We start from the raw sequence: 12,431 nt of genomic DNA on the forward strand, positions 1-12,431 counted from the left end.
TGGCTTTCGCTTTGCACACTGGATGCTTTTGGATAGATGGCTGCTTGTCAGCGCTTAAAGCAATAAGGCCATGGATTGACCCACTCTCACAGGAGGTCAGTGAAGTGTACACAGCCAGAAGCGTCCGCTGGCCACTTGTTAGGATTCCCTTTGCCCTCATCTGAGTCCAGCTCGATGTGTTAGCGTCATATTCAGGTTATGTTTTTTTTCCTACTCTGATCCAGAACCAGGATGCCGGCTTTGTGCACCTCAAGGCCAAGTAATTGAATTAAATAGGTCTGCTGAGCCACTTTGCTGTGACAGGTCGTGGGCAGTGGAGGCTTGTGGGGGCAGGGGGCTGTCCAGGAGGGTTTGAAACAGGGCCAAGTGTTGGGTCAGGGGTGAGAGGTTGGCGGCGTGAGGCTGAGGACAATAGCGGAAAGAGATCCCAAGAGGGAGGGCTCCCTCCGTTCATGGGAAACACCTCTTGACACCCCACACCCACCGTCGTTTCCATTATGTCGAGTGTGTGTGTGTGTTTGTGTCTGTGTGTGTGTCAAGGCGAGCAGCTGGACTGTGAGAATGAGTTGAGGAAATGCTCATATGGAGTGAATGATGTTGCCTGGTTTCCTATAGCAACAACAATAAATTTTTTTGTCCCAGCATGTGTTTTAAAGAGACAAAATATTTTTTCAATAGTCCACAAAGAACAATTTCCTCTTGTGACATCAAATTCCCCCATCGCAGAATGAAAAATGGTCGATGCCAGTCGTCCTATTCGTAATGTCTTTCGACATAAAACTGGGAAACTGCACTTATTGTTCTTTCCTCATAAGAAAAAAATAATATATTTCAATTTTATTGTTCAAATCACAATGAAAGCGCTCCGCCGCGCATTAATAAAAAAAATGGTATGGTCATATTCTCAATGAGTGGAATTCAATCTAGCAAACAGGTAGCAAACACGTGATGATTCTGCATTTTTTATGTATATTGGAAGGATTAATTTTCTTTTACTTCCACAGTTAGTTAATAGTTTTCGCCCATCATCATACTCAAACCTTGTCGTTGAAGCAGGAATTCGCCACGTCTGTCACACCAAGATGGAGCTATCCACCAAACGCAAATACGGCACCCCACAATTCTTTTCCCACTCTTGCTAACAGTTTTGGCATGGATAAGCATATTGACATTACAAGTGCGGTCCAATTCTCATACGTCTGCTCCAAAAGAGGCCCGCATCAGTTTTAACTGTCATCTGAGGGTGCACTCAGCATGTGTCTTGTAGAGTTTGGCAAGGTATTGCACGTGTTTGTGGTCATAATCAGTTAGGGTTGAATGATGGTTCACGGCGCACAACCATGTAAGGCATAACAGATATCAACCCGCTATGTCAACACATTGTTCAACCATGAAGAGGGGAAAATATCTTTCGTTGCTTGCATGACTTTTCTCACAATGGCGGACTTTAGATCACTTAACTGAGCTGATCGGACAAGATGAATCACTCAAGGCTGCTGATTGGCTGCTGCTGCTGCGAGCTAAATATAAAGATGCTTATGGCAATGGCGTCGGTGCATGCGAGGGATTAACCGCGCAGAATTGGATTTACAGGCGAGTAAACATATCGTGTAAAGACAAACATACAAAAAGGTTTTATCATTTTTAAATGTAATTTAAAATGAATGTATTATGATTTTTAGTTAAAATGTGTACAAAAATATCTAAAAAAAATAATGAAATCTTACTATCAATTTAAATGAAATCAAAAGTATGTCACGTTAATATAGATCAATAAAAATATGTTATTTTTTTTTATTGTTTTAATGATTGTCTTATATAATTAGAGTAAAAAATATACACAAATACAGCCCAAAACAAATGTGTTTATGAGAAACTTGTTTTCCCATTATGCTACTTTTTAGTGGTGTGCGTGCGTGCGAGTTTCTGGCATCACATTTTTCTGTAATGTAAGATCAATATGAACTGGAAACGAAGCAAGCTTATTATCCTCCATTATCCTAAGTGGAAAATGGAGGTATATATTTTCACCGTAACTTTTTTTGTCAGCTTTTGAAAGATGAGCTCTCTGTAGCCTGGAAGCATCATTTCACATTTGCACATTTAAAAAAAGACAACTATTCAAGAAAAATGCAATGTTTTTCTTTTAAATGAGACAAAGAACATCCTTAAATTGTCAGTTTGAGTCTCTGCGACATCTTTCCAAGCGTGCCTACAGTAATACGAAGCATCTGTCTCACACTTTTCTTGCCACGTGCCGCCAGCCAAAACCACTGCGCCTGTGGATGAGCCACATATTCAGTTTTTTTTCTTTTCTTTTTGGAAGAACGACCGAAGGAAAACATGACTGGAGAGCGTTCCCAGACCTAATAAGAAGCTAACACAAACATGCAATTAGAATAGTGCTGAGTCAGGCGCTGTTGTTGGCCATTGTTTGGTCAAAAACTCGTTATAACAGCAGGAAAGGGTTTGAAATTTGAGGAGGAAACTGCTACTTAAGTGCTGCAAAATGTTCCTCTTATGGGTTGATATTCCACTTTATGAGTACTTTGGTACCTCAAACACGTGCGCCCACGCATGTGGCAACCTGATCAGCTAAAGTGAATTTAAAGATTTGATACATTATGCATCACTCAATCGTTGATTTAAAAACAAAAGCTTCACTAAAATGAGGCATTAAAATGTTAAATTATTACAACCCTGCCATGTCTACAGTAAAGTCACTAGAGTTCTAGCCTCTGTGCTGTGAGCTTCCGAAACAACACGAGTCCACTGATGATTTACTGTCATGCGCTGTAAGCGTAAAATGCGGTGCGAAAGGGCCTTTGAAGGCATCCGAGCGGAAAAAGATGCTTTTTTTTTCCACCGAGCCCCAAAGAGGCACGAGTCTTCATATAAATCAACTCCTTGTGGTTTTCTCCTTTTTTACTCTTATTTCCTCCCTCTCAGTCTGATAAAATGTGACTTTTTTGAGGCAGCAAGCGAACCCCTTCAACTCAATCGACATCGGTTTGTTGCTCATCCGGAACTACTGGATAGATAACCCTCTGTTTTTGTTTCTGTTTTTCACATATCGAACTTGTCTGCCAGAAGTGGGTCAGTAAAATCACTGTAATGAATTTGTGGCCTGGGCTTTTTGTTTAAGCAATCAATGAGTTTGACTGGAGGCAGACAGTGAGTGTTGTTTAGAACTGTGTCACTTCACCACACTGTATTTACCAGTGGGCCACACCCTCCATGCTTCATAGTTTCGACGCTTTAGTAACGACATGCCGAACTCCACCAAATCGGCTGCCTGAGAAGTGATCTTTTGTGGACCGACTGTGGAGCATTCACTGTCGTCGAGCTCGTTGTGTGAAAGTCCACAATGAGGGCCGTGTCTTGGTTTCACAATTTGGTCATCACCCTCATTCAGATGAGGTCCAGAGTGAGCAACTCTCGCACTTGCTAGGATTACTTATATCAAACTTTTTCTGTGTATGCCTTGCTACGTTCTAAATTTTCAAAAGTTACAAAATATTTTTTGTCTAAAGAAACCAATGGAAGTTGACATGGAATTTAGATCATAAAAACCTTTATTAACTTTCTTCACTGCCAGATAAATACAAAAATAAATAAACAAACAAATAAATAATAATAAATAAATAAATGAGGGTGAATGGGAAGTGCAGCCATAAGATGCTCACTGAGCTCAAGTCACAGCATTGTTTTTTCCCCCCCAAATGGTATGCTAATGCACAACAGCAAATATTTGTTTACGAAAAACAACTCTAGGCCATAAATATAAAACAATCCAATAGAAACCCTTTGAGCACAGCGGTAATTGAGTGTATCGTAACCATGAAAACTTATGTATGGTATCCATGTAAACCGAGGATGTCGTGTAAATACCTTAAATAATCCCATTTGAAATGCTTTTTCCATGTTTGCAGAGGATGGAGCTGATTAATGTACTTCATTTGTGTTTGGTTTTAACTTGTGGTGCAATTAGATTGGCTATTACAAAATAAAGATCCAATAAACGTCCTAATGTGATCATAAAAAGAGTTCCAACGAAGCATCTCGTCTTTACAAGCATGATGTCAGCTCGCCTGGTGTTCAACAGAGCCGCCCATGAAAAAAAAAAAAAGTCTCAAGATTAGTACGGCCATTTGTTGTTGTGTTGTGGGATCCCTGCTAAGTTCGCTTCCCTGACCCCTGAGGCTCCCCCTTTTTCTCCCAAGTCTGGTATCCGTGAGAAGACCCCAATCCAGCCCCCCCTTCACCCCACTCCCCACTGAAAGGCCTTTCTCTCATTAGCATGCCCCCGGGGGCCTCTCTACGCGTCGTTGCCAAGATCCTCTTTCCCCCTGTCGCCCCGGTCATCCCTTACCATCGGCCCTCGCCCATCTGTATTTTTAACAAGTTGCCTTGTGTGCGCGCGCCGTCTAACCACCGCCACTTCTTTGTGCTCCTCTTCAACTTCTTCGCTGTTTTACCCAAAATATGACGATTCCAGTAGACACACACCTTTTTGACCTCACATGGGAAACGCAAAGCTTCTTGACAACTCAAAGTTGAGGTCCTACTTGGGGTTCACCCTCATCCATCAGGAATCTATCGGCATTGATATTCATGGTGCTACTTTGGTCTCTGAAAGAGTCTGGGAACAGCATACTTGCTTCACACGTTGAACAATTAAGTGATGGTCAAGTTAGGGCCAGAACAGTATTTGGACGAACATTGTAGGATTTTGGATGGCATTGAGGTTTAGATTGACTTTCGGGTTCAATTCCCACTATGGTGGGAATGTGAGTATAAATGGTTGTCTGTTTCATTGGTCTGGCGAGACCGGTCTAGGGTGAAGACTGCCTTTCACCCAAAGTCATCTGGGATAGGTTCCAATTCTTCCAAACCAGAATAGAATAAGTTGTATTCAGATGGATCAACGGACGGACGGACGGATGTCAGACAATACGGCATTATTAATATATTTTATAACCAAATATTTATATATTAGAAACAACGCTGGGTATGCTGCAGTGCAATGAACTGCGACCACAATAATAAACATATGTCACATTAAAATCTCTGACAGAACATTGCTACCATCGGTTTATTTGTAGATTTATCTGTTTTTATTGTGACGGTTCAACTGTGGATGGATGAGAAGCAGTCGGCGGGTATCATCGGACAACTGCTGCTTGCCGTCTCAGCAAAGTAAACACAGAGGCCACTTTTGATAAATTTCCCCTCACTCCGATCGGCCTTGTCTCGGGAGGGAGGCCATTAGCGGCATCATGACTTTTAAGTGGAGCGAGGGTGGAAAATAAGACTCATAGATATGTTCGTGTTTTGGCAGTGCTGCCTTCAGAGTGCCAGCAAACAATGGTTAGCTGTAAACAGACACATCTGTTAGCAATGAGGGTTACACATCAGATAAAAGGCGGACGGTGCTTTTTTACAGTGATACCGGCCTGCGGGGGCTCGGCGATGATATACGACGTGTGAATCCAAATATGTTTCACATGACAGCCTAATAAAACGGAAAAATTAATTTACAAATGAAATATTCAATACTGTAGGTTTTGAGCAAGCCTCTGGTAGTGATGTAGTAAATAAGAACGTTGTTGTCTACAAACTTGTACTGTGGTCCTTGAATGTTATTTTGGATGTTAAAAATGTTTTCAGCTTTAAAATGGCTAAATGGGTGGAGATCCACTTTTCATAACTGACATCATGTTCTTTTTTTAAGTGTTAGGATATCCTTTGGCAGTCAGAACTTTGTGTCAGCCTCTGAGTCACACATATGGTGTTCCACAGGGTTCAATTTTGGGCCCCCTGCTGTTTTCAATGTGAACTAATGGTTAGCATGTTTGTTCTGTGTTCGAAGCTCAATCTTGTATGGGTTTTCTCCTCTCTGTTAAGAAATAAAATGAATGACTCTAAATTGTACCTCAGCAGGACCATAATTATGATTGGTTACCAGTCCAGGGTGTACTCCACCAATCATTAAGTCAGGTTGGAGATACATACACACGCACCCTAATGAAGACAATCACTATAGAAAATGGATGACTAGATATTGTTATAATTCCGAGGGTGCCCTGTATTTACGCTTTCCAGCTGTTGGAAGGTTTTCAGCTTTGTGGTGATGACAGGCCGTGGTCATGTTGTGGTTGGTGGTGATATATGGATGGATGTAGAGGGGAGGGGGGCGGGTTATGGGGGGGCGGGGTGGCGCCAGCTGCAGGATAGTTAATGCGCAATGTCTCGGTGATGACATATAAAGCAAAGATGCCCTTCTGGCCATCCTCCTTCATCTCAGGAGACACTTTTTTTAAAGTGGTCTAGATGACCCTCGAGGCCAAGCGCTGCATTTTCAATTCTGGTTGGAACCCAGAGGTTGGCCGGAAAAAGCCTTGCCGCGGTTCTCATTGGAGCTCTGAATGAACTGGATGTGATGGAGAGACGCACACAGACACGTCTTTGTTTTCAAACTTCTTGGCCTCTGCCTCTGTGTTTTTTTTTTTTTCCTTTTCTCTCACACAATGACACTCACAAGTATCTCTCTCCTTGTGATGCCAGCGTGACAAATGAGAGCTTAACACAAACAAGTTGTCTGGCCCTCCCCCTCATCCTCCCGTCGCCTTCACAATCCTAACCGGAGCAGGAGAGCTGTGTGGCAGTGAGATCCGAACCATGTGAAAGTCATCAAAGGGAACAAAGTTGCCAACGTGATTTTTATTATGGCCGATGGGATTTGTTAGCTGTCAAACTCGATAAGAAATTTCATGTCAAAACATATAATGATGTTTTGGACATTCAACCCATCGTGTTAGAAATTTTAAGCTAATTTTCTCAAAGTAAATATAATTAAATAACAAAACAAAACTTTATTAACTCTACAATTTGAAATTCCCATTGTTCTATTCCATAGAATACTGGTTGATAGAAGCTTTTAATCGCAACTGTAAGAAACATTCAAGACATTTCTCTGAATTTACGGGCCAATTTTGTATAGCCAAAAGCTATTTAGTGCGTTTTTTGTTTTTTTTCCATACATCCATATTATTAAAATATAACTTTGTCAAATCCACGCAGCTGCATAAGCCATCTGCAGTTGACTCTGGGGCAAAGAACGGTATTTGCTTACTGACTGCTTGTAAAGATGTTCTAAACAGAGAAGAGAAACGCAGTCAGGGGCCCGACTGGCTGATGTTTTAAACATGTGTCACACACCGATCGTCGAGTAGCCAACATGTGGAAAGACACATTTAATCCTACTTCATCACCCACGAATGAGCACTCAAAGAATTTGACCTAAAAAAGGCACATGTACCTAATTTTGTGACCAGTGGTCATGTGAGTCTGTTTGGGACAATCAGCAGGAATTTATTATAAATATAGACAATGATTGAGTCCACGTCATTCTGATTCACGCATCGCTTCCCCCGTTAAAAGGACTTGAATCACTTTGCAGCTGGACTCAATATCCTGTGCGGAGACACAGCACCTATATGTGTCCATCAGATATCAAAGTCAGGAAGTGTGCTAAAGTGGCTACCATGGCAAGTTGGTCTAGCAAGTTGCATCAGGAGATGGATGACTCCACATATGCTCGTATTTCCATTTCCGGATAGGACTTAATTACGAACTGGCACGTTGAATGAATTAGAATTTCTTCTCAGATTTAAAGTTCTGGCTCTTCCTTCCAAAGAAAATCCTCCACCTTGAGCTCTTGACCAAAGAAAGCAAATGTTTAGCCCTGCTTGTATTTTCTGTCGGATAGTTTGCTCCAGTAAAACAGAAAAGCCCGGAACATTTTGTCCCACATCTATTCAGACCTTCGCAGACGCCTGCGATTCCCAGCCCGGGACAAATATTTTAGCATCACCCCGAACTACACAAACAGTCCGGATGAGCGGTCGAGTTAAAGTGCCAGTGGCTGTAGATCTGTTTAAACCTACTCAGCCAGTCAGCTCCCGAGCAGCAAAGCCTGATGGAAAAAGCAAGAATAAAATCTGGGAATTAATTAGAAGGAAGCAGAAACATTCATGCTCAGATTCTAAAATTGTGGTGAGAAGAAGCAAACATTGTTGTGCTGAAGCATCTTTACCGCATTTGGATGCACGCACGCTTTCAAACATAAGCAGGACGTCCAAGACGACAACATCCTGTCACGCACACACACTCGCGGGAGAAGGAAAACATGTTGCGTGTGGTTGGTTGGTTTGCGGCTTTGTGCGACCACCCGAGAGGAAGGCGGCCCCCGTGTGGGTCACTTCATCATCTGCCATCGATTTCCACGACACGCGTGTTTCTATGACAACCTGCACAAATGAATGAATTAGTTTTAAATCTATTTGTGTTCAGGTTGCTTCGAGTGCTGCATCAAATGTTTAGGCGGTGTGCCGTACGCGTCGCTGGTGGCGACCATCTTGTGCTTCTCCGGCGTGGCCCTCTTCTGCGGCTGCGGTCACGTGGCACTCACGGGAACCGTCAGCATCCTGGAAAGTCACTTCTCCACGGTGGCCAGTGATCACGCCATGCTCACCGACGTGTAAGTGGAATTTGATAAGATGGAATTTTAGAGAAAATGGGATTGTTTGACTCCAAAGTTTGTGATGTAATCTTTCTCTGCTGGTATCACAGGAGGCCAAATGTATGAAAAGCAAACCACATTAATGACTTCATTCTGGTTATTTTTAGTCCACTGTGTTTTCCAAATGCTGGCCCAGAGCTGTCCTAATATGGACCTTGTTACAAAAGCGTCCATTAGCCTCGGTAATAAAGGAGGAATGACAGGAGCTGAGTATGTTTGGTGTATGCGTCGATTTAGAAGCCTCTGTTGACTTTCAAAGTTCCTCCGGAGACATCGTCATCAAGTGTCTCTCTACACTTGGACTGAGACTGAGCAGCCGCTCTGCGTTTTGGTCTGGTTTCAGAATACAGCTGATGCAGTACGTCATCTACGGCATCGCCTCTTTCTTCTTCCTGTACGGCATCATCCTGCTTGCTGAGGGCTTCTACACCACCGGCGCCGTCAAGGAGCTGCACAGCGAGTTTAAGACCACCCTCTGCGGGCGATGCATCAGCGGAATGGTATTTTTGTAAACAGCCCATCGGCATGTCACAGTTGATTGTTGGAAGTTATTAAGTGCGCGGAGGAAAGATGAATTGTGAGAAGGTCAAGCACACCACATCGTCGCTCCCAAAGGAGGAGCTTCCTCACACCAAAATCCCACAAAAGAGTTAGAACCTTACACATTTATTTATGTATGTATTATTTATTTTACATGCTTGTTTTGCTATTAATACACACGCTTGTAAAAACATCAATTTGTTTTTGTAATACTACTGATCATTTTCAGAAAAAGAATAATGGAAATGTATTTATTCTAGTTATTCTTTATTCTAGTTCTTAATAATAATAATAATTAATTCAATGAATTTGAATTAATTCAATTTTGTTAGAAAGAAAGAATTCTGACTTTTCTTCAAAAATCATGAAAAATATTTATAAAGTAATGATTAATTAATTTTGATACATTTTAAGAACTCAACAAAGTGCTGCACATATATAAATTGAAAATAAGTAAATAAATAGATGGATGTGATGGATACATTTCTGATGCTCTCTGTGTGTGTCCTCAGTTTGTGTTCATCACCTACATTCTGGGCGTGGCCTGGCTGGGCGTATTCGGCTTCTCCGCCGTGCCCGTCTTCCTCTTTTACAACATGTGGTCCACGTGCGCCACCATGAAATCGTCCGCATCCAACCTCACCGACATCGACTCCATCTGCGTGGACGTCCGTCAGTACGGTAAGACATGGCGAACTTCTTGGCAGATATGCGAGCAGACTTTTGTCAAAGTTTCAAAGTAACCCATGAGCTTTCAGGAATCATCCCATGGAGTGCAACACCAGGGAAGGCCTGTGGATCCACGCTCGGTGACATCTGCAACACCAGCGAGGTGAGACAAAATCCTCCACGTATGTGACGTGGCACTAATGTAGAGAAAACAGATGTGACACCATTTTTTTCTTTTTCAGTTCTACCTGTCATATCACTTGTACATCGTAGCCTGTGCTGGAGCTGGAGCCACTGTGATCGCTCTGGTAAGAAAACCTTAACACAAAATATGTCAATGTTGTGATTCTCTCGCATTCCATTTTAGCAATCCATCTGCAAAAATGCTAGCACTGTGTTCTCATGAGAATTTAGTGGAAAATTGTACAAAAATGTTTCAAGTCAACAATGACTATGAACCTAAACAAACGCTTTTGAAGTGCCAATACGATTACAGGGTTAGTGTATGTTATAAAAAAAAAAAAAAAAAGCTCTATTGGGTATGACCCCAAAACTGAATTCATCTTTTACATTAGTATAGTGGAACCACTGAAGTTCCATTTTTTTCATCTTACTTCAAATTGAGGAAGTGCGTTAAGAGAAGATACATAAAATAAGGAGGAAGACTTCATACGCATTGCCAATCAATATTAAAGTCTCTGTGACTTCATGAATCAATACAAATCTATTGCACATGAAACGTGAGTACAATTCGGACCTAAATAAAATAAACAGTACTTTTTAAAGATTAAATAAAAATGTATCAAGAAGTTAAACACAACTGAAATGTACTTGGGCAGTGATTCTGTCTTGTTTGTATTTGTACTAAATTCTCATGAGGTCTGACTTCACTTTGCAATGTCTGAAAGGATGTTTGTACATCCAAAGCTTTTGTGTATCTAGACTCAAGTGTGATCTATTTGCATTGCGAGCTGACTTTTTATTTTTTTTAACAAAGCGGTCCGAGTACACCCGCATGTTCTCTCACAACCTTCTCTTGTTCTCTTCCACCAGCTGATCTACATGATGGCTACCACTTATAACTATGCCGTTTTGAAGTTTAAGAGTCGAGAAGACTGCTGCACTAAGTTTTAATTTCATTTTTCTTGTTGTTGTTTTTAACAACAGCGCGGCACGGCGCTCGCCGCAAAACCAACTAAAAACAATAGACAGAAAACCTCTCGTAGAACAAAGTGTAAATTGTGCGCTTTTTTTTTTTTTTTTTAGCGAGGACGCCTAATGACACTTGGAGTGTTTAGACTAGTTTGTCTCACGCACTTCTAGATGATGTCACATGATTTTCTCGCAGTACGCACGCCTAAAAAAACCACACCAGTGTTATTTATATTCTTCAATTCACATGCTCACAGAGAAGACAGCATTTAGTCATCAGTATTCACTTGACGTCATTGGATCTGCTTAAATGCATCAGAGTAGACAAATGCAAATAATTGTCAAGTTTACATTTAAAGAAATTTTGAGGCCGCTTGTATTGGTCATAAACCCACTCATGACTTGTCACGTCTTTCATATTTTACGTCAAGCATATAACGAAGGCTCATATCTCGTTTAAGTTACGTTTTCATGATGTGTTAGAGCCACACTGAAAATAAAATAATTATTGAACATATGAGGAACAAATTTTTAATCATTTAGCATTGTAATATTACAACTTTATTTTCATTAATTAGTTCTTTTTTCTTATAAATGACTTTTATTTTTAAATTTTTTACTAATGTCGTAACTTTATTCTTGTTCTTTTACTTTTTACTCTTCTCTTTTTTCACAGCTTCATGACTATGACTATTCTTGTAACATTGTATCAATTTTTTCTCCAAACGTTTATTTTCCTAGCATAAAATAGTCTGTAAAGTTTGACATTTTTTTTTCTACATCAAAAATAAAATAAAAAATCACACTTCTCTTAAACTTTCAACTTAATTCTCAAAGTCTTTTGTTAGTTTCAGCGTGGCTCTAAAACTACTTCTCATTCGTATGATTATGATTTTCAAAACAAAAGCATAAATGTGTTATTTTTTTTACATTAGAGCAGATGCTGGTTTTGCTTTCACTATAAAATGTTGTCCTTCATTTCTTCTCGAAAGTGCCATTGAAGAGCCTTTTTTACTTAACACTGAGCTTAAAAGTCTGTTTATAGTCACTTACCATTTTCATATAATTTAATTACATCTTGTTTTTTCCTTTGAAGACTGTAGCCTTTACATTCTTTATAAAATAAACAAATTTTGTTTAAAAAAAAATCACCTCTTTTATTTCTTAAATCCTGATGAAAATGTGTTGAAACGACATAAATTTAGATTATTTGCGCACGCTCTGTACTAACCTCCAAAAGCTTGCATCCTCTGGCTTTCTTTTTCTACTCACCCACATGCTTTTAAGGTGTCATTTCTGCAGTATTTTAATAATTAATACAAATCACCATCTGACAATAATAGACCCTTTTGACGTCAAACCAATTTGAAACGTCACTATTATTCATAAGGCGGACATAATTAATGAAAAGTAAAGTGAGATTAATTGGTGAAAATCGGTGATATTTCCACATTTCTTTGGTCATTGTGTCAACCTATGAAAAAAA

At 40.4% G+C, this 12,431-nt stretch overlaps 1 protein-coding gene across 2 annotated transcripts in view; it reads left to right on the plus strand.

Moving 5' to 3' along the window:
• gpm6bb (glycoprotein M6Bb) overlaps positions 1 to 12,431 on the plus strand; it is a 50,621-nt gene that overhangs the window by 34,853 nt on the left and 3,337 nt on the right. The window contains exons 3-8 of one of the 2 annotated variants that reach the window (XM_088383535.1): positions 8,356 to 8,542; positions 8,928 to 9,084; positions 9,637 to 9,805; positions 9,883 to 9,956; positions 10,036 to 10,101; positions 10,847 to 12,093. In XM_088383535.1, coding sequence (XP_088239661.1) covers positions 8,356 to 8,542; positions 8,928 to 9,084; positions 9,637 to 9,805; positions 9,883 to 9,956; positions 10,036 to 10,101; positions 10,847 to 10,927 — 734 coding nt within the window. In that variant the 3' untranslated portion in view covers positions 10,928 to 12,093. Of the gene's footprint in view, positions 1 to 8,355; positions 8,543 to 8,927; positions 9,085 to 9,636; positions 9,806 to 9,882; positions 9,957 to 10,035; positions 10,102 to 10,846; positions 12,094 to 12,431 lie in introns of those variants that run through there. The other variant, XM_088383534.1, reaches the window with a different exon arrangement.

The sequence above is a fragment of the Syngnathus floridae genome, chromosome 8 (genome assembly GCF_059516105.1).
Source record: "Syngnathus floridae isolate MCC-2025c chromosome 8, RoL_Sflo_1.0, whole genome shotgun sequence".
NCBI classification, from domain to species: Eukaryota; Metazoa; Chordata; class Actinopteri; order Syngnathiformes; family Syngnathidae; genus Syngnathus; species Syngnathus floridae.